Below are 24,052 nucleotides of genomic sequence, written 5' to 3'. Positions count from 1 at the left end.
AACAATATATAAAAATTAAAATATACCAATCAAATACCTAAAATACATATCTTATTAGTTTATACTAGTTACGTTCCTGGTAAGACAGGCTCCCTAGTGATCTCCCTCACAAAAATGTGTTTTGTGTTACGCAAAAAAAAAACTTGAAGTTTTATTCATGGTAGATAGAGTAAAATATTTCAATGCAAAAATAGCAGACAAATATAATTTATGCAATAAACATACTGCGGGGATCGACCGTGGCAACCTATTTTTTACAGTCTATGGTGGCAACACTGACCTGACAACACTTCTCATGAATAAGCATCTTGAAAGAAATAATTGGGTGATTCTCTGAATTGGGTGCCCTTCAAGTCCCCCAAACTTACTTCAAAGATTTTTAATTAAAGGAAATCACAAAATGCATTTTAACGCTGTCAATTAATAGAACCAGGTGCCTTTGCATTATAATGCAACAAAAAATGCTTTTATTTTATTTTAATTTATAGATATGGGTTGCCTAAGTAGTAGACAACAAGCATACTTGCATGTCCTCACTAACCATCATTACATTTTCATTGAATATCAAACAAATAAAAACTGCAATTAATGCAAAATAGTTACTGCTAATTTAATCATACGTGGGTTTACTTTAACTAAAATATACATATGTATATAAAAATGCATTAATTATATATGAAATTGCAATATTTATACACGTCCTCCAGTTTGTTTTCAACCCCGTTATGCTGAGTTCAACCCTGTTATTTGATAGTTTTTATTAATATTTTGGTGATAAAACAACAAATTAGGTCAATGTTTGTTTTGCTGTGTGCAGAATTTACAGGACAGTCTGAAAAAATATGAAAGCCTGATTAAATTCTAATGTTAATGCATATTTTGTGATAAGATATGAAGACCAATGTTAGATACAGTTTTCATGACCTGATTTGGTATTCAAATGGTGAGTATTAAAAAAAAATTCTACATGCAATAAATTATATCAAACAAGGGACATCTCATTGAAAAGCTTCTACAAGAATTTACTTGAAAATCTTTTTAAATCATATTTAAACAGGGTCCAAGTCCAAGTGGAAAAAACACTCAATATTGATTAGAATTTCATGCCTGAGGTGGGAAAATGTATTTTCTTAAAGGTTTGACTAATCCACTATCACATGAAATGATCAAAAATATAACTATTTAAGGTATATATTTAAAAAAAAAGTATGACCCAAAAGGCACCCATCTCAGAGAATGACTCAATTAGCTTATCATTAAATGAATCGACAGCCTGTCCACTAACCTTTATTATGTTTTACACTTTAAAAAACGTATGTTGGAGTAGATTTACTATGATTTAAATGCTATTTTATAAGAGAAGGCAGAATAGGGAATGTCACGACAGGTAGAATTTATTTACGTAATTTTACCACCAGCAAATATGCATATGATGTGATATTTTGTCTGATCATTTTTTTCCGTCTTTCAGGTTTTCCCATGGTGATGCTGAAAAAAATATAGATTATTTTTTCTTTAGTATAATATCATATAATATTGCACAACATTTAATAAGGATACACCTGCTGGTGGTGATGTCAAAAATGAGCACTAATCAAAACATTAAATACTCTGCTTTTTATTATAAAATAAAATTTTAACCATACACGGCGAACATGCTGCCGAATTGTTCAATTAAGCTGTATTCTCAGAAAATAGTTTATTTATTGTAGTGATGAAGACGGGTTGCCTTCAAAACAGCTTTTTAACGCATCTATTGCCTGGTTTCTGATTGGTTCAAATGAGAACAACTGGTGAGAAATATCCAATCACAAACAGACACAAAGCAAAACGCACGCTCTCAGTCATTTAGAGGAAAACGGTAGCTTTTAATTCAAACTCAGACTTTATCGACTTCAAAACGTCTGCAAGTTCAATTCCAATAAACAATGTTAACAAGAAGTCCTTTAAGAGATTCTTGAATTAACAGTATTTGTCTCATGCTTCATTCATTCTGACATGCCGTGGCTCATACCATATCTTGACTATAGGGGTGGAACCTATATTACATTTCTTTCTAGCATTAATAATATTATTACTTGGCGTTTTTGCAACCCATGATTTTGTTTTTCTAGTTTAAAAATAAAATTAAAAACAAGTTGCTAAAGTGGTTTTGATGTCTGTTATTAGATCCAGGAAAAGAAGCCCTCGCCCTACCGCGCTGAAATAGGTTTCTTCCACGTGTCCCGGAAGTTCTCTGGGCTTTTGGTGACGCTGCATTAGGCGACATGGCTCAGCTCCGTAAGTTATATTTTCGCAGGATTTTATAGTTTAATTTATGAATTACCTTCGTGAAATCACCTCAGTGATAAATGTGTTCATGATTTGCTTACTATATATTTAGTGAGCGCGTTTAATCGTGTTTAATAGTGGCGTTGCAGGTAACGTTAGGTTACAGCAGTGCAATGATTTGTTCTGGTGTTATTAACCATTAAATATGATTTCAGATGCTTTATGCAGTGTTTATGTGCACAGTATACGGTGTTTTATTCGTATGGTTTGATATAGTGTATTATGTGGTGTAATTTTAAATGAGTGTATAACTGGCAGCCTGTGTGTCATTCATTTGTCAAGAGCTGAATATGTCATTGATGTTGGGTGACAATTATATCATTCCCTGAAAGTCTTTTCCCCTTCACGTGTTTTGTTGGATTATATTAAAACAATAACCAACTGGGTTGGCAATTTTTTTTGTCAGTGGCATTACTAAACTTGATCATGCTTCTGCACAATTGGGTGTTCATTGTTATGGATGTTGTTTTTTCTTTAAAGGTTTCTTTAGCCTTTTGGTCCTTTCCCTGGTACTTGGGACCCAAACTCTGACACCAACCCATCATTTGACAGCCAGTGATGTGGCCAGACTCCAGGCTGTATTGAGTCAGCCCTTCACTGATCTCAAATCTGCTTATTATTCTGTTGTTGGACTTGGCAAGTTAGGAATCTTTGTTGCTGATCCAGATGTAAGAAAAAACTTTTTATATTGTTCAAAGAAGTTGAGATAAATGAATATTTACAATTCAATGCATTTGGTACATGCAAGCCATTACAAGATATAAATTTTATCAGTATGTTTATTCCCTGGGGATTAAACCCATGATCTTTGTGCTACTTACCACTTAGTTACAGGAACACAGATTATTATAACTATATTGTAAAAGGTAATTTAATTATTTATCTGGCCTACAGGAGACATGCAGGTTTATCAAGTCTAACCTGGACACCTCAAGCGTTGAGTCGCTGTTTTATGCAGCTGAAGCCAGTCAAGCTCTGTCTGGATGTGAGGTAATGCAGATTCTCAAACATCATATTACATGAACTTTTATTTCGGTGTCACTCACAAAAATATTCCCAATCATTTTTATTTACATTTAGATGTATTCATTTTCACTCTTGGGTGAAATGCTCACTTCTTAGTACTTGTTTGTTAACTGTTTGTGTTGTATTTTGACAGATTCTGGTGTCGAACGAGACGCGTGATTTGCTGTTGGCTGCTGTGAGCGAAGACTCCACGGCGTCTCAGATCCATCAGTCTGTCAGTGCTCTCAGCTCTCTCGGGCTTCCTCTAGCATCACAGGAAGTGGTCGGTGCCCTGAAAGCTCGTATCTCCAAAGAGGACAATGTCTTGGCGTGAGTTTATTTCACAAAATTTCGACTCTTATCATTTGTTAGTGCTGTATTCACAAATCTTTTATCTCCTGACAGAATCATTCTGGCGCTGCAGACTGCATCACGTCTCTCTCAGCAAGCTGAACTCGCGGAGATACTGGAGGAGATCGAGGTGAGACGCAGGTTGTTTTCTGAACACAGACCAATCAGGTGTAAGCTTGAGGCTCTACACTTATTTTATGCGACTACATTGATGAGTGACACATTTCCTGTCGTTTAGCAGAAGGTGGCACTACAAGCCATTTCTGTATTTGATGGTTTTATAGTGTTCTTCATCTTGCATTGAGGACCTGGCAGCCCGTTTGGATGATCTGGGTGGAGTGTTTCTTCAGTTTGAGGAGGGTCTGGAGGCCACAGCACTGTTTGTATCTTCTGCCTACGCCCTGTCTGATCATGTGGACGTTGAGCCGCCACTTAAAGAGGTAGAACTATGCAGAACAGATTTTTGTGCGATGGTAAAAATCTGTATCCTGGTAGAACTTTAGTTTCACAGTTAATACTACAGTATCAATTCAACGCTAACCAGAATACTTTATAAAGGGTGTTACAGATGGGTGCTTCCAGCGTAGACAGCTTTTAGTTTGAAACATTGTGATTTTCTGCTTGCATACAATTTTGTTTAATGTTAAAAATTACAAATGTGAGTATATCTGATCATTCACATGTTCACGAAGTCTACACATGTGGCTGTTTATGCACTAATGCCAGGTTGGTCATTCATTAGATATTGAGTAAACTAGTCTTTTGGTTTGCATCTATCAAGTTTCAACCTGAAAAAAATCGTTTCATGCCGTTTTTTTTGTGTGTATTTGTAGTGCCTTCTCAAAAGAAATAACTGCTTTTCTGGTTCCCCTCACAGGATCAGGTCATTCAGCTGGTGAATTCAATCTTCAGTAAGAAGTCATGGGACTCTCTGTCAGAGGCGTTCAGTGTGGCCAGTGCGGCTGCGGCGCTCTCCAACAATCGCTTTCATGTACCTGTTATTGTCAGTACTGAAGGCACCGCTGCAGTTTCCCACAGTCAACCCCTTCTACAGGTATTAAGAACATGTCTGACAAATTTCACATCTAAAAGAAGGAAGAAATATATTGCTTAAAGTAGGGGTGCTCCGATCAATGCCGATCTCCACTTAAAATACGTGGCCGATCACTATTCTGAATCGGACAGCCGATCATATTTACAGCTATTTCATGTACTACGGTTTTTGATCAGTAAGTTGATTATAACATGCATTTGAAAAAGCAACACTCGTCAAACATAATTATAATAGATTTTCTTTATTATCATGAAAATACCTGAAAAGGTTTGAAGAACAGCAATATAATTATATCATTAAGCCTAGGCCGATCGATGAGAGCATCCCTAGCTTAAAGGGGTCAAAGCATGAAAATCTGACTTTTTTCATGTTTAAGTGCTATAATTGGGTTCCCAGTGCTTCTATCAGTCTAGAAAACATGATAAAAATCAACCCAGTAACTTTGTTTGGGTAAGCTATTCTTTGCTAGCATGTGAAAAATTATGTAATTCAGACTCCGGCTGTTTTGTGAGGTAGGTAGCAAGGCCAATTACAATAACACTGCCGCTTAATCTGCACTATCCAACCACGGCACTGTCATTTAGAGGGTTTACATTTACAGACGGAAATCTTTTGGATTAGTTTGCAAAATTGGGACAAATAATGGACAGTATCGCTTTGTGGCAGCACAGCATGATAATTTTAAATTCATGTAGTATTTAAATAAAAACCTGGGAACCCCCGTTTTATATTTTTGTGCTTTATAGGGGGTCCCTCAATGCTTATAGGAAGTCCGGGAACATCCCAGCCCCCCTTAATTTGATCACTGATCTTTAATATTGAATAAGTGGTGCTTCTAATCTCATCATTAGATTATGAGGCTATTTACACTTGGCATTAACATGCGTTTTCGTCAATCGGATCACAAGTGGACGACATTAATGCCAGGTGTAAACAGTGTTCAAAACGTTTTGAACGCGTCCACTTTCAACCACATTCAGAGGTAGTCGAAACCCCTTTCGAATGGATTGCTTTTGTAGTTGCACATGTGATTGAATGTGTTCGAACAGCCACAAGCAACCGCCTTCTCTCCACCCATTTATCCAATCTGAGATACTGAACACACTGTTTTACGTCTTTTCTGACTTCTGGCACGAACACATGGTGAACAGTGCTATTTTTAGCCTTTCATTGATAAAACTAAAGCGGCTGATCTACGCAGTGTCATTTTGCAAGCGTGTGAAAGTTGCGCGATCCTATTTCATCAATTGTGCTGAAAATTCAGAGAAAGCTCTAACATATACATGAAGAAAAACACTGTGCAGCATGTTTACTTACAAGACAAGCAGTGGACTCTGACATAATATTAGTTCGCGTCCATATAAACTCATCATTACTCCCGCTCACGTTTAAATGACAGCAGAGAGACTCACCCACCGTCTCACAGACCACCCCCTCACAGTATTCAGGACAGAAGCGGTCGAAAATGGACAAAAGAGACGGATTTAAATACCAGGTGTACACGTGATGTGTGTCTCTCGTCCACTTGTGATCCGATCGACGAAAACACATCTTAATACCAAGTGTAAACAGCCCCTATGAGACTTTAGTCTGGATTTCAAAGACAGAGTTACAATAATGTTGCACAATACTGATAGCTAAAGATTATTTTTACATTATGAACAATAATTAATATGTTGACTGATATTGTAAATGTGTTACCTGTAGATTGGTTTGTTTGTCACACAGCGAGCTTTTTGATGATGATCTGTATTTTCTGTGTGTTTGCATACAGCTTCATGTGACAGATGTCCTCTGCCAGCCGCTCACCTCAGCCACTGTACTGGTGGAGTCGGCCACTGCTGTGTCTGCGAAATCTGCCATCCTGAACCAAGCACCCTTCACTTTCAGAGAGTACATACATTTAATCAATCCTTTTAAATACTTTACTGTGGCCTCATAAACACTGCAAACATTCTGCAGTGACAACCACATTTAAATGCAGGAGTGAATTAGGGATGCGCGATAATTTGCATTCGATATCATGCGCATCCCCTCAGTAAAGCCGGTTCCTTGAAAATGAGTAGACTATTCCTTTAAGTGCTATAATTGGGTTCCCAGTGCTTCTATCAATCTAGAAAACATAATAAAAATCAACCCAGTAACTTTGTTTGGGTAAGCTATTCTTTGCAAGCATGTGAAAAATTATGCCTTGATTAGTAGAAATCTCCATCACCTGCTATTCAGATGGAGCAGCATTAACTACACAAAGCCGTAGTTCACTGACAAGCTGGGCCATATCGCATACATATTGCAGGCGACATGTTAAGAAACCGTAAGCTTGAGTTTTAATGTAAAAATATTTTCTGTGCCTAAGTCTTTCTTTGTTTTCTACAGTGGGATTTTTGAGCTGAATTTCATGTCCAGCCAGCCAGCGAGTGGCTATTATCAGTTCTCTGTTGCCATCAGCGGCGACAGCCGGTTTATTGCCAACAACGTTGAGGTAATTTGAAACTTCATACAAAAAGTTTAGTAGTTAAGCTTGTGTAGCATTTTGTCATGACTCAATTTATATATGAGGACAAAGGGTTGACCTAAGAGTTTAACTTGTAATTGTCGCAATGATTCATTACCTCAGTCACATTCAGATATTTAATTGGTCTAGTGAGCGTTTGCATTATAACTATGTTAAGAGTAATTGCTCAGACTGTTCATCTTATAATTGCGAGGTCAAGTGTGCGTCACAAAGTTCCTGTAGGTAATTTCTATCAGGTCAAAGGTCTCTTCCTCTAAACAAAGGATTTAAAAATGCTACACAATTTCTGTAATTGCTGTATTTTTTTTTTTTGTTTCTTCCCACATGTTAAGCCTGGTAAATGTTCATTTTGATGTATTAGAAAAGTTTTGTCATTTTCAAAGCTTTATATTCAACCTTTAATTTCCACTTTCTCAGCTCAAGGTGAAGGTCTCAACCAAGGTCGCCATCAACAACATGGACTTGTCTGTGGTGGATAAGGACCAGAGCATTGGCCCCAAAACCACCAGGTATGATTAGCTTTTATCTCATGTTTTATTTTGTATGCCTGTCATTGCAAAATTGTGCCGACTTATGTGCCAAACTGTGTTTCAGAGTGGAATATCCAAGTAAAGCCAAGGCGTCGTTTATGGCAGACAGCCATCAGAACTTTGCCATGACGTTCCAGTTAATCGATGAGACCACAGGAGTGGAGCTCACCCCTCACCAGGTGCTTATCAAAAACTGGCTTGAGCTGATAATAATATGTCAAAAAGCATGTAATAAAGCAGATACACTATCTGTTCTTGTTATTAAATATGGGGACTTCTTTACTTTATATTGCTGGACTGCAAAGCTACTTCAAATGTTATTGAAGAAATTAATTCTAGTCGTTCCTGTTAGACCTTTGTGAGGTTACACAATCAGAAGACGGGTCAGGAGGTGGTGTTTGTGGCCGAGCCTGACAGCAAGAACCTGTACAAGTTTGAGTTGGACACAGCTGAGAGGAAGACCGAGTTTGACTCGATTTCTGGCACTTATGCTCTTCACCTGATGGTGGGAGACGCTACGCTGGAGAACCCAATCTTGTGGAACGTGGTAAGGAAGTTATTTTTATTGGAGACCGCTTGAGCTGTGTTTCTTGTTTGGCCTTAGTTTGCAAGTAATCGGTATTTTAGACTGTAAATTTCCTTGTTAAGGACTTGAAGTCAGTTGGAGAACCGATTCAATGTAATTAATATGTCTATTGTCTTCTCAAAGGCTGATGTGGTGCTCAAGTTTCTGGATGAAGAGGCACCTTCAACAATTCAGGCCAAAACATTGTACACACCCAAACCAGAAATCCAGGTAAGAGGTCCAGTGAGAGTACCAGCTTCTCATCCTGTCACTTGGACTGGGCTGTATAGCGAATACTTATAATTGTAATGAATTGACATACTTGCAAGTATAAAAAAGACTTAAGGCATATATTTGGAGCATCTCTAAACTTCATTAGCAAACACTGTGTTAGATGTAAGTTTTTTATACTCTGATTAAATGATTAATTTGTTATTCTTAAAATTACTAATATTAGTATGGGTGACCCCGAATAGTCGAAGATTCGATGCATCGATAGGAGAAGCCTGATTCGACTACCAATCTCACAGTCGAATCGTCGCAGACGTGTTATGAAAAGAGGATCATTCAATATTGGCCGTATAGAGACAGAGCGCAGTTATGCAAATTTGAAAAACACGCCCACCGGGGGGGAATTCAATCCAACCGTCTCCATTGACTTTGTATTGCGAGAGGTTGCCTCCTTGTCATTTCTGGCTTATAACAAAAAACAGAATAATGCCTAAAAGCTGCTGTGTGACATAATGTACAGCTAACAAGCCAAAGAACCCAGAAATATGTTTTTATAAGCTGTCGAGCCGTAAAACCCAGCCTTTGAGGAGAAAAAAGTGGATCGCTGACTACGTTTCCCCCTTGTGGATGCAGTTCTACTAATATGAGTACTATGAAAAGTTGCCTGTTTCCACTTTTCTGTCTGTAAACGCTCGTTTTTTGAGCTCGACAGCCTATAAAAACTTATTTCTGGGTTCTTTGGCTTGTTAGCTGTACATATTGTCATACAGCAGCTTTAAGGCATTATTCTGTTTTTTGTTATAAGCCAGAAATGACAAGGAGGCGGCCTCTCTCAATACGAAGTCAATGGAGACGGTTGGGTTGTTTTCCCCCCGGTGGGCGTGTTTTCAGGTTATGACGCGCTGCGCTCTGTCTCTATATGGGTGCACATTATCTGATTTCACATAACAGCTTTCTCCCAATATATTAATATACAGCATATTATGATAATGCTATGCAAATAATATGTGAAGAAGTAGCTTTCAATAAATATTTTTAAAATGCGTTAATAAATCCAACAACCCCTGTGACAGGGCTACACGTCCTGGCAATTCTGGCTATAAGCTGGCAATTCTGGCTATACTTTCGTTCTTTTAATAATTTCTTTATTTTATTTTATTTTATTTATAAATCACTCTGGGTTATCTGATTTAACTATTTGGCGTGTGTTTTGTTTCCATGCACTTCAGGCATTTTGCACATAATTTGTGGTGCACCTTGTTACTTCTGACTTTTATTTAAAAAAAAGTATTTATTATAAACATCAATTCTGATCTAATTTAAGTCCGTAAATTTTGGATTGCTTTTCGTTGTATTGATATTGCCCTTTTTGCATTCTGGCCATGATGCTGGCGCATGCAATTTAGCCGAACGTAGGTGCGTCTCATATTTAGTTCATCAAACTAAACATTAAAAAACAGATGTTTTTCGACGGGTATAAGTTTTAAAATGTATTTAAAACAGGGTGATTACCTTGTCAAAAGTTAAATTACAAAACAGGTAAGCCGTTTCTTTAAATTTCGGTGATGACACAGAAAATATCTGCACCGAACCTATTTTTATGCCTGACACGACTGTCTGTCTTGTGATTTAATATTATGGTCGTGTTTGCTTTCAAATGATAGAAAAGAGATTCCTGTAATAAATAATATAAGAATCATCAGGTGTTTCTGTACCTAAAGTGAATAGAGATGATCAAAGTAAGCAAGCAGTATTTCTTTGCTAAAAAATAATGCGTAGTGTCTATAAAAAATTTCAGTGTTTTTCTTTTTATAAATTAACGTTTAATGAATTGTATATAAAGATTAGTTTTGATCATTTACAGTAACAATAACTAATTATATGTAATTTGTCATTTAAGTCATGACTGCTTTGACGCGTTAAATCGTAAAATTAAATAAAAACACTGAATTGTAGCCAGGGTTTCCAAGGCAGGATCACATTTGTTATTTTTTTAGGTTTAGTTATCAAATGTTTTTGTTATATCTTTGTGTGATGTTCTGTAGATCGTGTCTTTAAAATGTTATGAGGAATCATTTAACAAATGTTTATGTTGCCTTTCATTTTACCTTAAAGAAAAAAAGATATAAATGCATCGTCAGAAAGTTGTTTCTGTGTGCTGCTTGTGAAAGAAAATAAAAGTTACCCATTTGTACCTGGTCTGGTCCTCTCCCAACCACTGATCTATATAAATGACTGGATTGCGCATGACGTCACAACTGTGAAGCTACCGCGCCGCCATGTTGGTATACCCAAACGTACTATTAAATCAATGGACGTTATCAGATTTTAATGATAAAACATCACTTTACTAGTCTTCGTTTTTATATCTGAAGTAGGGCTGCACGATTTGGGTAATTTATTGCGGTTATTGATGGTAATATTGCGATGTGCGGTTGCGATTATAATAAATGGTATCATGAGTCAACTTGATGGGTTTTAAGGAAAATCCACACACAGTTTAGTGATAATGCTAAAATGTGTATTTGTAAAACTAGAAATGTTTTCGAATTGCCACGTGATGTAGCAACTGCTCCGTGTCAGTAATCCTCAATCCAAAATACCGCCATACAACAGACGTAGAGTTTTTTTTTAGCTACCAGATAACTGTCTCCTCTGCATCCATCTTTGCTCTGGTATTTCTGCGCTGGCCAGACACAAGTGATGACACACGCCACACACGTGCATGCCACGCGTGCACTGCCTTTTTTTTTTTTTTTTTTTTTTTATAAACAGCAAGGAAAATCATCAAACTGGTATCAGAAAGTTTGTGTTAACAAGTCCACACATTTATTTATTTAATATAATTGCAACATTTTGCTGTCGTATAATTGCACAGGCTGACATCGCGATTGCGATGCGATTAATTGTGCAGCACTAATCTGAAGTTACCCTGTACATTATTACAATGCAAACGTCCTAAGGATGTATATTATAGTTATTTACTGACATTGTACATTTTGCGTTTTAATCAGTTATTATACATTCATCTTTATTACAGTATCAGATCAGCAGAGAGACCGCAGCATATTTAGTATTAATAACAACGTGCTCATTCTGAAATCTAAATAAATAATCATGCTTTGTACCGTATGTGCACGCAAAAATTAGCTGGTTTTGTAATCATGTTATCTTTACAAGTTACTAAACTTATTCAGAGAAATAACGCTGACCGTGTAGCTGAATGTAAAAAAAAAACTTTATTTATACCCATGTCATTAACAGAACGCAGCAGACACATTCACCTTAACGGTTTTTTATAAATCCATTTTCCTGCCCGATTAAAACATAAACATTGCAAATAACACCAAAATTAACTATTTTACGTACACATATCCTAAAAATTAACCTTTTGTTACTGATACGATGTAAAGCGGGTGAAATTAATCCTATTTTTGAATGAAGTCAATGACGCCATCTGCCGGTTGGGTATACCAAGATGGCCGCTCGAACTCTGCGCTGGCTTCACCTCACGCTGTTACGTTAAGCGTTCTATGCGCAATCCAGTCATTTATATAGATCAGTGCTCCCAACCCATGCACACACACATGGATGATTCGACTATCGGTCAACCAAAGATGAGAAAATTCTGATTGGAATATATAAATCCTTAGTCAAGGACACCCCTAAATATTAGTATGAATATGTTAATGTTTTTTAAATGCATACTTGAGGAGTGAAAAACACTGTGTAAAACATGTTTTGATTACATTTTCACTTGCTGTTTGGTTAAAATGACTTGACTGATTAAATATTAACAATTTAAAGTGTCCAGCCCTGCTTGTTACTGTGTTCCTTGTATTAATTGGATTGTGTTTGTACAGCATCTGTTTAGGGAGCCAGAGAAGAAACCACCAACCGTTGTGTCTAATGCATTTACTGCCCTGGTCCTGTCCCCGTTTCTTCTTCTGCTCATACTGGTAAGTTGACCTCTTTATCTGGAGGACTGGACAAATTGATACGCATTGTAAAAACTGTTAATCACTGTGATGCTGCTATGTATTTAGTTGTTCTTCACTCATTTATGTTTCTTTTTGTCTTCTATTCTGTGGTTTAAACTGGGAGCCAATATCTCAAACTTTACTTTGTCGCCCAGCACTATTCTCTTCCATATCGGCCATGCAGCTAAGATGAGGACCTCATTCTGGTCTGTTACCAAGCTGAAACACGTTGTTATATTACTGGAAAGAAAGTTGTGTTATGTGTATTTAAAAGCTTGTTTACACCTGGTATTAAGATTCGTTTTGGTCAAACGTGTAAAAAGTTTTGAGCTCATCCATTTTTGACCACATTTAGAGGTTGAAAACACTTGACCAGATTGCTTTTCTGGTGTAAACGCGCATGTATTCGAGCAGCCACAAAATACTCCCTACTCTACACGTATTGATCTAATGTGTGATGTATGGTGTAGGGATGTCAAATTATGCAATTTCCCATATTCGATGATCATTTAAAGGAACAGTATGTAAGAAATTTATATAATTTAATCATAAAATGGCCCGATATGTCATAAGACATTAAGAAATCATTTTCATTTCAAATACTTATATCACTGACAACAGTGGTCCGGCCAGGATATTATCATTTAAAAAGTGGAGTTGCAGCCCTCAACTGATGTTTATGTTGTCATGTTGTGTATTGGCCAACAGTTGTGAGATTGCGGTACCAGTTTTAGCCACAAGTTTTGTGATTGCAGTACCAGTTTTGACCACAATCCTACATACTGTTCCTTTAAATTAACGATCAATCAATCGAATAATCTTTAACAGTAATAGTGCAATAAGCCATTACAGTGGCATATAGCCAATGACATAAAAGTGTGATTGATACACCGTTTTTTGTAATTATATCCAAGAAGCACACGAAGGGCACTTTTCCCGTTGTCACCTCAGCTTTAGACCTGCGGCGTACTTTCAGCAAAGATGCTTATATTATGAAGACTTCAACCTTCCATTAGAAAACACGCAACAGTGTTTAGCGTGTAGCACCTCAGCCAATCAATAATAATGATGATCAATGATATATGTTGCGGGCGTTCAGAGTGTAACGACAGTCAGTTACAGTTTACATTTTAGTTTCTTACATAATTTAAGTTTTACATTTTTATCTGTTTATTAAAAACAGCTTCTGTGTAAAGCAGCGTTGCTATGCTAATCTTGTAGGCTTCCCTGAAGAGGGTCTTTGCTTTCCGTGTTTGCATTTTTTGCATCGGACCCTCTAAGATGCACTGCGGATGGCATTTCGTTGCGTTAGCAGCCAGCCTCGTCTCGAATGAGGTTAAAAAGCCCAGGTCTGTGTTTGGCATCGAGCATCGTTGTGATCATGGCTAGTTTAACTTTTTCGCGCTTGTTTAATTTTTTCACCAGCTGTGTGTGTGCTTTGCGCAGGCGCCGCACACACGTGCTTGCTTTTTCGACAATCGTTGAGTTTTATCGATTTAATTCTTATCAACAAATAATCGAAGATCGATTAATTGTTAACATCCATAGTATGGAGCACAATGTTTTGCTAACAACACAAGTAGGGATCGACCGATATGGATTTTTTTTTAGTGTCGATTCATCTGTCCTGACTTCTAGTGCAAACCCACATTGTTCAGCGCAGTCTTTAGATTACATATCTTTAGCTCTTACTAGGGCTGGGTATTGTTAGGAATTTCACAATTCGATTCGATTTCGATTCTTGAGGGTTCATAGGATTTGATGAATCGATATTGAATTGAGAAACAAATAATTGCAATGCATTGATGAATCGATATTTTTACCCAGCCCTAGCTCTTACATATACACGTACAAATCACTAAGCAGCATGTTTGGTAACACAGGCAGCGGACTCTGACCTAATAACAGTGCGTGTCATCTTAAACCCGTTATTTCTCTGGCTCGTGTTTTAACCACTTGCTCATAGACCAGTCCCTCATAGTAATTAGTACAAAAGCAGAATAAATCCTTTTCAAGCAGCAAGAATGGCTTATATTTCCAAAAACCTGCAGCAGTCGGACGTGCAAACGTTCGTACATCTGCTCAGACCCTGACGTGGTGCCAAGCACTTTTTCACATTAAAGACCGTTTATATTAATATGAACCATGCTGTGGACTTTTGCGTATGCTTAATTTTTTTAATCAGGCCCCAGGTGTAAACACGAATGTGTGTCTCTCTCCACCACTTGTGATCTGATCAAACAACATGCATTTTAATACCAGGTGTAAGCAAGCTCTTTGTGTATACCTTCATAATTATATAATACTGTAATAAAATAGTTATAAGATTTGATTTATTGTTGGTACTTGGTTGGTATTTGTTCTCTTTTAATTGTGGTTTTCATTGCCGTCCCCTCCAGCTATGTTGGGTCTGATGTACGTGTACTGGACTCACTTAGACATGTTCCAGACTCTGAAGTATCTGGCTATCATCGGCAGCCTCACATTCCTGGCTGGGAATCGCATGCTGGCACAAAAAGCTGTGAAAAGGTAATGTTTCCATCCTGCTTATTCGAAACACTTCCACAAGCTAATAAGAAACACACAAAAAGTTGATCTTTTAAACTTAACAGTGTGCAACGTCATGGTATAGCAAAGTGCTACAGGGCTGGACAACAGCAAAAAGTTCTTGCAACTTGTAACGGCTGTGTCACTGTTTCTCTTTCTCTCTGCTTAATTTATGCGTGTGTCACCGTCTCTAATGATCTTCTCATGTTTTGTCCTTTGAGACTAGATTAATCTCATGGGTTTAGAAATATTATAAGTGTGCACTTCTAAATAACAACCTCTGGTGGGCGGCGAGTACTCGCTCGTTTAATCTTTGGAGCTCTCAGAAAAACCACTGAGAGAACTTAAAGGTGCCGTCGAATGTAAAACTGTATTTATGTAGGCACAGATCAATAATAAGAGTTCTGTACATGGTAATGACACATCATGAGCCTCAAACACGATTGTTTTTATGTAAACCTTGTGCATGCAAAAGACCGCTGAAAAACAGACCAATCTCAACATAACCCCAACTGTGAAGTTACAGTTGAGATGTTCGCCCCAACATTAAAGGCGAAGTGTGTAAGTTTTAGAAGTATCTAATGACAGAAAAGCAATATAAAATACATAACTATATTATCCGTGGTGTATAAAGACCTTACATAACAAACTGTTATGTGTTTATTACCTTAGAATGAGACCTTATTATCTACATACACAGCGGGTCCCCTTACAGGGAAGTCGCCATTTTGTGCTGCCATGTTTCTACAGTAGCCCTAAATAAACAAACTGCTCCACAGAGTGCATTTTGTCACTACTGTATTTTGTTTTAGACGACAACATGTTTGTCCTGTGGCGGCTACCGTAGCTTCTCTATGCATTTCAGTGAACAGTCAGTGGACTGAGCGCTTGGTTGCAATTCACACTGCTAGATGCCGCTAAAATCTACACACTGCACCTTTAAATTACACATTAAATTAAGTACAATGTTGTTACGATGCTAAAAACAAAGTTGTGACTGTTGAGTTAGCGCTATATACTAGTTAATGCTATATGCTAACGTTTAGGCTGAAGATCTACTTTTGACGTTAACTTACAGTTGCAATTTGTAGACTTGTAGAGAACTTCCCACTCAGAAACAATATCCAAACTATTGATTATTCCTCAAAATCTGTATCTTTATCTGATACAGGCTCAAAAAGATATGTTTACTTTGACAGCTACCAGCTACTGACTGACATGAGTTGTGTTGTGAAACAGCCAATCAGAGCAGAGCTCAACATTATTATTCATGACCCTTCCAAATAAGGCAATAACAGCTCTTTTCATTATAGAGGTTGATAAATGGACATGTAAAACAGTTTCTGGATCATTTTTGGACTCTAGTGCTGCAACGGATCGCAGTTGATCCATGATCCATACAGATCACGACCCAAGGTTCGCCTTGGTTTGTTATTAGTTTTTTCCTATACTTTTTTTTGCTGATCCGAAAAATGATCCGATTCGTGCCTCAAAAAACATAATGTGATCCGAACCGTGCGTTTTGTGATCCGTTTATTGTGATCCAGATTATTTCAATGCATTCTTTGGCACCTTTAAGTGTCTTGACATTGTTGAATTTTACACCAGGATGGGGTTCACAAAGGTGCTGAATTCTGCTTGTCGAGAGATTCTTCAGTATAGCTTTTCTAATGAAACGCGTATACACAGTGATTTGCAGGTATAAAGCATTATTTTTACTGTTAGTGGGGTGTTTTCATACATTAACCTGTAAAAATAATAGATCTTGATTTCAATTTGTATACTGTAGCAAGTTCCTAACAATACTATATCCACTGAGTGACCTTCAGCAACAACATCTCTGTATGTGTGACCGACATAATCCTCAGTGCTTATTTCTTTAACCTTTCTCCTTGTATTTTTCCATCCTTTCTCTTTCTTTGCCCTTTCAGGATCGCTGCTGAGCAAAGTAGTAGGTTGGCAAAGTATAGAAGTCTGCGGTAAATGACAATATGTTTTTTAAAATAAAAGGCCGATCTTCCAGGCTAAAGTAAGGCTTGCCGCTGGCATCTTTGCTTCCCATAATTTGACATCAACATTTTAATGGCAACATCAACTGCATGGCTGTGTTGGTGTGTTCATGAAGTGTAGCTTGTAATTTTCATTGAAACATTGTGGCAATTCATAACTGTTCAACCATAGTTATCACACTGTGCTGTTGTTTATCGATTGGTTGTGATTTTGAGTGTTGTAATGCTTTGTTTTAACTTAAGTTTGTGTCTCACTTCATTAGTCTGTGCAGTGATGACAGCTAACCTGAAGTTCATTCCCCACCTGATGAATTGCCTAATCTGAGATTTTGCCCCCAAGTCCTTTTTGTCCCACAGAAGTTTCTTGGTTGCTGAATTGCCTGATTGAAGTTTTGCATGAGCAACAATTTGAAAAGCACCAAGGGGTGAATTCACTAAAACTTTGCTAAGCTCAGTATTTCACTGGAATACCTGAGAGTTCACATATACCGTCAAACGTGTTCGTCAAAGGTTTTGAATAGAGATAAAAAAAAACGATAAAAACAAAAATTATGTGCTTATTGCGACTTTCGATTACTTTCAATATTTAATATATATATTATATATTAATCTCACATTTCCAGTTTATTTTTTTCATGTAAAGCAGCTATAAAACAATTTAACATTGTTTAAAAGTACTATATAAATGAAATAAAATTTTAAACTTTTCAAATTTATAAAATCTAGGGCTGGGTATCGATTCAGATGTTCCAGATCGATTCAGTTTCGATTCACAAGCTATCGGTTTTGATTCTCTGTTCTCGGATCGATTTTTATACTCGATTCTCGATTCAACTCAATGAATATAGATTATATAGAATTTATATTATATTACTGACTGAATGAATGCATGACAGGCTCGCCTCTTGCTCCTTGGTAACATCGCGCTAGGCAAAAAAAGTGAGAATTAAGTTAAGTGAGTCTGAAGTGCAAACACAGTTTCTTCTTGTATGCAAAGTAGTTTTGTTACAAAATACACCAAACTCCCAATTGTTAGGGTCTGTCTGGTGAAAATAAAGTTGCAATATTCTTGCCTAAAGAAAAGAGAAAATGTTTTAGTATATTTTGGGTATCATTAAATGATCAAAGCCTTTATAACTGGACAAATATCCAGACACCCAGTAGCCGAGCATGCTTTGGGCATTAGGAAGTGCTGTATGATTCTAGCAGTCTCTGCCAGATTGTGATAGGCGGCTGTATCATCCAAAACCAACTGGCCTCAAGTTGAGGAATTGTCCCATGCAAATTTTGTTTTGTATTTTTGGCCGTGATTTGCATGACTCCAACTGAATCAGGTGGTAAAGTGCTGCATACAAACAATATTATTAACAAGCACAGGTTATGAAGAGTTCTTAGTAAATTCCCCCTCATGTTTTGAATGTTGAATTGTTTGTGCATGATTGATTAAAGTATTTTTACTCTAGTACTTTTCTCATATGTTGTTTCAGATGAAATCATTTACATGACATTATTTAAAAGTCTTTGCAAGGCAGCACTGTATTGATTTTACTCAAATATTCTGGTTGGGATTTAACTTAATCTAAATTTATAACCTCAACCCTTTCTTTGCTTCATTGTGAGCACTGGTATTTGGTTAACTACAGTGCAAATCTAGTATTAATAAAGACTTTTCAATTTTCTCTCTTTCAGGCTCAAAGCAAAATAATCTTGGAGAAAACATCTAAAGAAGACCATGGATGCTTTGATTTCATGTCTGTCTTTATTTAAGAAATCTGGGAAGAATTGGTGGAGGTTTAAAAGTTGAAACGAGACTTTAAAAAAAAGAAAAGTTCCCAAAATGAAGTTTGACATCAACAGATTTATTAAGGATCATGCAGTTTGCTTTTCACTTTGTTTATTTGAAAACTGAATGCACTGTAAGGAATTTGCTACATTGAGGATATACAATGATTGTTGCTTGTACAGTAACTTGTGTTTGGTGGTAATCCAAAAGAAAGTTGATGGTGTTCATCCACTGTTTCTTTTGATGTTTTTTTTTTAATGCAAATTCATGATTTTTGTAATGATTTAGCATATTCATGTTGGGTGTATTTTCTCTTTGTATCAAAACGTCAGAGCAAGGGTGTTTTTGTCATCACATTTGGAATTATTTGGTCATTCATCAAAACACAAATGGCTAACTCAATGTTTTTTTTTAATGAAAATAAATAAAACAAGGTAAACACTGCTTGTGGTTATTGGTTAATTAATAAAACGCACAGAAGTCAAGGGTTAAAAGAAGAAAGGCCAGTCATGCACATGTGGCTAAAAGTCAACTATTTTAAGAAAATAATAATGTAACAAAATACAGTAAGTTAAGGTGCTGATCATACAAAACCTTGCAGAATTAAACGGCGTATAGACTATTAATATGAGATTTCTTTGTGAGGTTCTCCTTACTGGTGTGGTAGACTTTCCGAGCATTCCATGTCTGGTGTCATTGCACAAGCACACATAGGGCACAGAAAACTGCAGAAAAGATGAATTGAGATGTAATATTTACCTTAAAGTTTATACAGTGCAACACTACTGTCAACTTACAGTGTTTTTTTAACTCTTTGTGGCTCCCTGTAACTTTGTTCCTTCTCAATGAGATTCATATCCACATCTTGCTTGTAGGTATCTCCATAGATACCGGACTGGCGTTTTACATAGTTTTTAGTTTCTGTTCTGTTTACAGAAAAAGTGAGTAAAGTTTGGTGAGATTTTCTATAAATCACTGCTCCCCAATAACAACAAAACTAATCACAAATGTAATGTCAGACAAAGCAGTCCATGTAAAACGTGAAAACATACCCAAGTCTTTTACCCATAACCGTCTGAAGGAATTTTCTGGCAGATACTTGACCGAGTACTTTCCGGTAGCTGTTGGTAAAAATGGCATCAGCATGTCTTCCATACCTAAAATAAAAAGGTATTTAAAGCTCCAGCAGAGATTATTGTTTAAAGAAAAATACATACACCCTAGATGAATGATGTAGGTAAGTTTAATGTTAGTAACAGAAGACCGACCTAAACTCTACATCTGGTGTTTGTGAGGAGGGTCTGTCGGCTGACAGCTGCAGTGGATCCTCGAGTGAGGAGGTCATTAATATTGCAGCCGCTCGCTGACCGAACCTAACAAAAAACACTTTTCTTATCATCACTGGGGTAAACAATATGAACATACAGCACCTATAAAAATAGTTGAAAAGTGAAATCAAAGAGTTTTTTAATGCAAGACAGGTACTGTTTTAATCCAAGTTTTAGTAGGACTGACCATGGCAACTTTTACTCCAGTGTATTTCAGTCTCTGTAGATGATATTGATTCTCAACATTATTTTAACTTCACATAACCTTTAATATTTTTATTGCACAGGAAACATAATATAATTAATTTAGTAAGTAAACCTTTATTTATACGAAATACTAGATAAAATACCAGATAAAAGACTATTATGTTCCACAATATATCTATATTTCACTTTCACATACACATTTAAAAGTCTAGGTTCTTTATATTTAAACACATTTTAGAAAACTTAAATAAACAAAACAAATAAAGTTATTGGAATTATGTTGTGGCTAAAACAATTCAAAATAAATAAATATATTTAGGATCTATTCAGTAGGCCTACCCTTGGCATTTTAAATAATACTGAACATCTATTCTGAGATCCATTTGCCTGCTTTTTTAGTATTATTCAAGTAATACTAAAACATTTAGTATCTGTGCATTTTAATGTAAGAAACTAATATGTTGGCACATATACTTTTGTTTATAGTTTATTTTAATATATTTATAATTTTAAATGTTAAAAAGTATCCATTCAATATTTTAAAAGTTTTAGTTCATTAAACCTAAACTTCTGAATGGTAGGTTATATAGGCTATATTCAATAACAGCATTTAAACAGTAACAATGTTAACAATTCAGAAATGAAACACCTAAAACCTCAACATTAAAAAATCAAAAAATTACAAACAATACAATGTTTAGCTCTAATATAATGTGTCCTAAAAAGAACTTATCCCATATATTACAGTTTTTTTACAGACGGTAGGACACATTTCTCAATACTTAGGTCACTTTTGCAAAACTCTTCACACAGTTCTCCTAACCAACTTTCAACTCGGTAAAGCAGTTAATTTTACATTCAAAATGCACTACAACTACCAAAACACTTTATTCAGGTCTCAAATCAACTCATTCTTCCAAAACACTAGCAAAGGTTGACAGCCGACAAACACACTTTGTCACCCACAAAACAATGACATAAAAACACTAACAACATATAGCATTATACAATGTTTTCTCTGTTTATAATTCACTGCAATATATGTTACTGGAATGAATCAGACATGATGCAGAATTCTTCAATATTTTATGTAGTCTCGTTTTAGTAATTCCAAAGTAATTCCAAAATACAAGAATTTGTATACACACCATCCACTGATACAGATACAATAGTAATGCTAATCTGTCTTCTCCATTTGCTCGATAGTCTTTTTTTAAGATTTCAAATATATTTCATTAAAATATTACTGTAGAAATGTAGCAAATTGCTGTTTTGTTTAGTTTTGTATTATGTTATTGTTTTGAACATATGTTTAACAGTTCTGAAAACGGTATGTAAGCATGTGCAAATTGGTCTGTATATATAAAGAGTTTTGGCAGTTGTTGTGTCTGAGTGAGAAAAGAATTCATGAAATTTAAAAGAAGTAGTCATTGAATGCATTTTTTTGCCAAAGCAATGATAATTTATCCTCAGTTTAGCCCACATAGACTTCTGTTGTGCTCACTGTGTGAAGAGTTTTGCAAAAGTGACCTAAGTATTGAGAAATGTGTCCTAGCATATGTAAAAAAAACTGTAGTTGTAGTTATTAATATGATAAAGAATGTATAGGTTTGAAACAAATCATTAAAGTTTGCATTGAGGTGGGACCAACATACAAAACCTATTACAAAACCTATTATTACTAGAGAAAACAAGCATTATGCAAATGTACTCTTGATTTAAAAGCGTGCACACAGAGAAATTTACTGTCTGATTACTAACTACAGTCTATCCAATGTAAAACAAAACGATGATGAAAATTTGAATGCATACTGTATAAAGACACTGTTAAAATCACCACATTGAATTGAACGTTAATGTTTAACTTGTTTTTTTTTTTAAAAAAAAAATCATTTTTGAAGCTGTTTGTAGAGGTAACAAATTACAATATTACTGTAATAAATTGTAAATAGATATTTGCAGGTAAATCCTAAAATGACACCTAAGGCCACTCACCCTTCTCGCTGTATTTATACAGAAACAATATTAAACATTAAAGTTACAATATTTGTATAAAAATAAGTTGTGCGCTATTAGTAACAAAGACTGCAAAGTATGTTGAAAAATTAAATGAGAATGCTATGAAAATACTATTAGATATATTCCTATTCAGGCTATACAAAATAAATAGACATGTAACAAATATGTTTACAACATATTTTTGTTAAGCCTTGAAATTTATTAAAACTCAATTCAACCAAAATATTTGAAAATTACCAACATTTAAGAAATAAAATACTAATAACCAAACGAGTCATATTAATAATAATACTAAATAAAATAAAATACTCAATAATAATCTTCTTGTCAAAGAACATCATGCTTCCAGAAAAGCAAACTGACCTGAGTGTAGGATAAAGTGGAGATGATTTTACCAGCAGAACCAGACAGCAGACTGCCAGCAGTGCCGTTCTCTGCATCATTCTCACCTGAAACACAACTCACATTACATTTCACAATCCGCTGAAGCAATACTTTCACTTACTGGGCTTTGGTTAATTTATCTCAGTGGACCCTGTAATTGATTTTTCCCCTCTGTTTTTAATTCCCTGTGAGATGTGCATTACAGATTCAATCATTCACAAATCACATTTCAACAAGACATAAAATAACTTAAAAACATATAACACAAAAGTAAAGGTTCAAAGGGAGTTTAAGGGGGAGGCTCAATAGGACAACATTTCCAGCAACAACTATTTTCTTGATCTTTAGAAAGTAATCTACTAAAACCCACATACTGATCCTACACTGTACCTTCAAGAACATTATAAGATCCATAAAACCACAAAGTCGGCAAAAGATAATTTTTTATGGGTGTTCTTCTCTTAAACCAATTTGTTTTGAAGAACAATGAAAATGTTTTACTTTTTAATTCAAAATGATCCTTAATTAGTAAATTATGTAATCTTTCAATAAAAAAGCTTAAGCTTCATTTACCTTATATATTTCCTTCTTGATTGGCTCTTCTGGATGCTTTTTGAAGATATTTGAAAACCCAGAAATGTTGGTGTTACTGTTGCTCAGGGTTTGGTTTCATTCTCAGTCCCTCCAGTGGCTGTAGTGATGCTTAATGAAGGAGTGAATGAGACTCAGGTAGGGATTATTCTCTCTCTCTCTCTCTCTCTCTCTCTCTCTCTCTCTCTCTCTCTCTCTCTCTCTCTCTCTCTCTCTCTCTCTTTCTGTCTTAATAAACTTCTCTAAAAAACTGTGGTAACCTGGGCTGTAATTGTATAAGTATTTCATAAAAAGGCCCATTCAATTCTACCCTTACAAAAATTACCCATGTGTACCCTGTAACAATGTTTATATATATATATATATATATATATATATATATATATATATATATATATATATATATATATATATATATATATATATATATATATATATATATATATATATATATATATATATATATATATATAGTACATTTTCGTAAGGGTAATCAAGTCTAATTAAATATGCAAAAATGGCAAATCGATATGAACATTTGTTATGTTGAATTTTTTTTAAAATGAATGAGTTATCATTTATGTAATGATGTTTTAGTAGTAACACTGGTTTCGATAGAAAC

At 35.7% G+C, this 24,052-nt stretch overlaps 2 protein-coding genes across 3 annotated transcripts; one reads left to right on the top strand and one right to left on the bottom strand.

The window, feature by feature from the left end:
- Positions 1–2,151: 2,151 nt before the first annotated feature.
- On the top strand, positions 2,152–19,345 carry rpn2 (ribophorin II). Of its 2 annotated transcripts, none has more exons than XM_073875762.1 (18): positions 2,152–2,280; positions 2,812–2,999; positions 3,226–3,321; positions 3,491–3,666; positions 3,742–3,817; positions 3,993–4,127; positions 4,565–4,741; positions 6,516–6,634; positions 7,118–7,223; positions 7,674–7,765; positions 7,851–7,965; positions 8,139–8,333; positions 8,496–8,582; positions 12,446–12,541; positions 12,671–12,749; positions 14,965–15,091; positions 17,041–17,088; positions 18,808–19,345. In XM_073875762.1, exons 1-18 carry the CDS (start codon positions 2,268–2,270, stop codon positions 18,821–18,823), a joined length of 1,941 nt encoding a protein of 646 aa, XP_073731863.1. In that variant the 5' UTR covers positions 2,152–2,267; the 3' UTR covers positions 18,824–19,345. The 2 variants fall into 2 exon arrangements, with proteins under 2 accessions (XP_073731863.1, XP_073731864.1); XM_073875763.1 differs by having other exon boundaries at positions 17,041–17,138.
- ghrh (growth hormone releasing hormone) lies at positions 18,957–23,603 on the bottom strand. Its single transcript, XM_055184330.2, has 6 exons — positions 23,413–23,603; positions 22,819–22,904; positions 20,170–20,274; positions 19,954–20,058; positions 19,699–19,827; positions 18,957–19,626 (listed from the first exon to the last, which is right to left on the bottom strand). Exons 2-6 carry the CDS (start codon positions 22,896–22,898, stop codon positions 19,554–19,556), a joined length of 492 nt encoding a protein of 163 aa, XP_055040305.2. The 5' UTR covers positions 22,899–22,904; positions 23,413–23,603; the 3' UTR covers positions 18,957–19,553.
- Positions 23,604–24,052: the final 449 nt, after the last annotated feature.

Source organism: Misgurnus anguillicaudatus, chromosome 14, assembly GCF_027580225.2.
Source record: "Misgurnus anguillicaudatus chromosome 14, ASM2758022v2, whole genome shotgun sequence".
Lineage (NCBI taxonomy): Eukaryota > Metazoa > Chordata > Actinopteri > Cypriniformes > Cobitidae > Misgurnus > Misgurnus anguillicaudatus.
Note: the sequence above shows the minus strand (reverse complement) of the source record. Positions and strands in the feature narration are given on the sequence as shown.

Bases quoted from the DNA above. Each gene is read 5' to 3' on its own strand.
- rpn2 (XM_073875762.1), top strand. The intron at 4,742-6,515 runs GTATTAAGAACA...GTTTGCATACAG, and splicing joins ACAGTCAACCCCTTCTACAG to CTTCATGTGACAGATGTCCT. The intron at 12,750-14,964 runs AGATGAGGACCT...CCCCTCCAGCTA, and splicing joins CCATATCGGCCATGCAGCTA to TGTTGGGTCTGATGTACGTG.
- ghrh (XM_055184330.2), bottom strand. From the start codon at position 22,898: ATGATGCAGAGAACGGCACTGCTGGCAGTCTGCTGTCTGGTTCTGCTG. The intron at 20,275-22,818 runs GTCAGTTTGCTT...GTTTTTTGTTAG, and splicing joins CCACTTTATCCTACACTCAG to GTTCGGTCAGCGAGCGGCTG. The intron at 20,059-20,169 runs GTCGGTCTTCTG...TTTTTATTTTAG, and splicing joins ACACCAGATGTAGAGTTTAG to GTATGGAAGACATGCTGATG.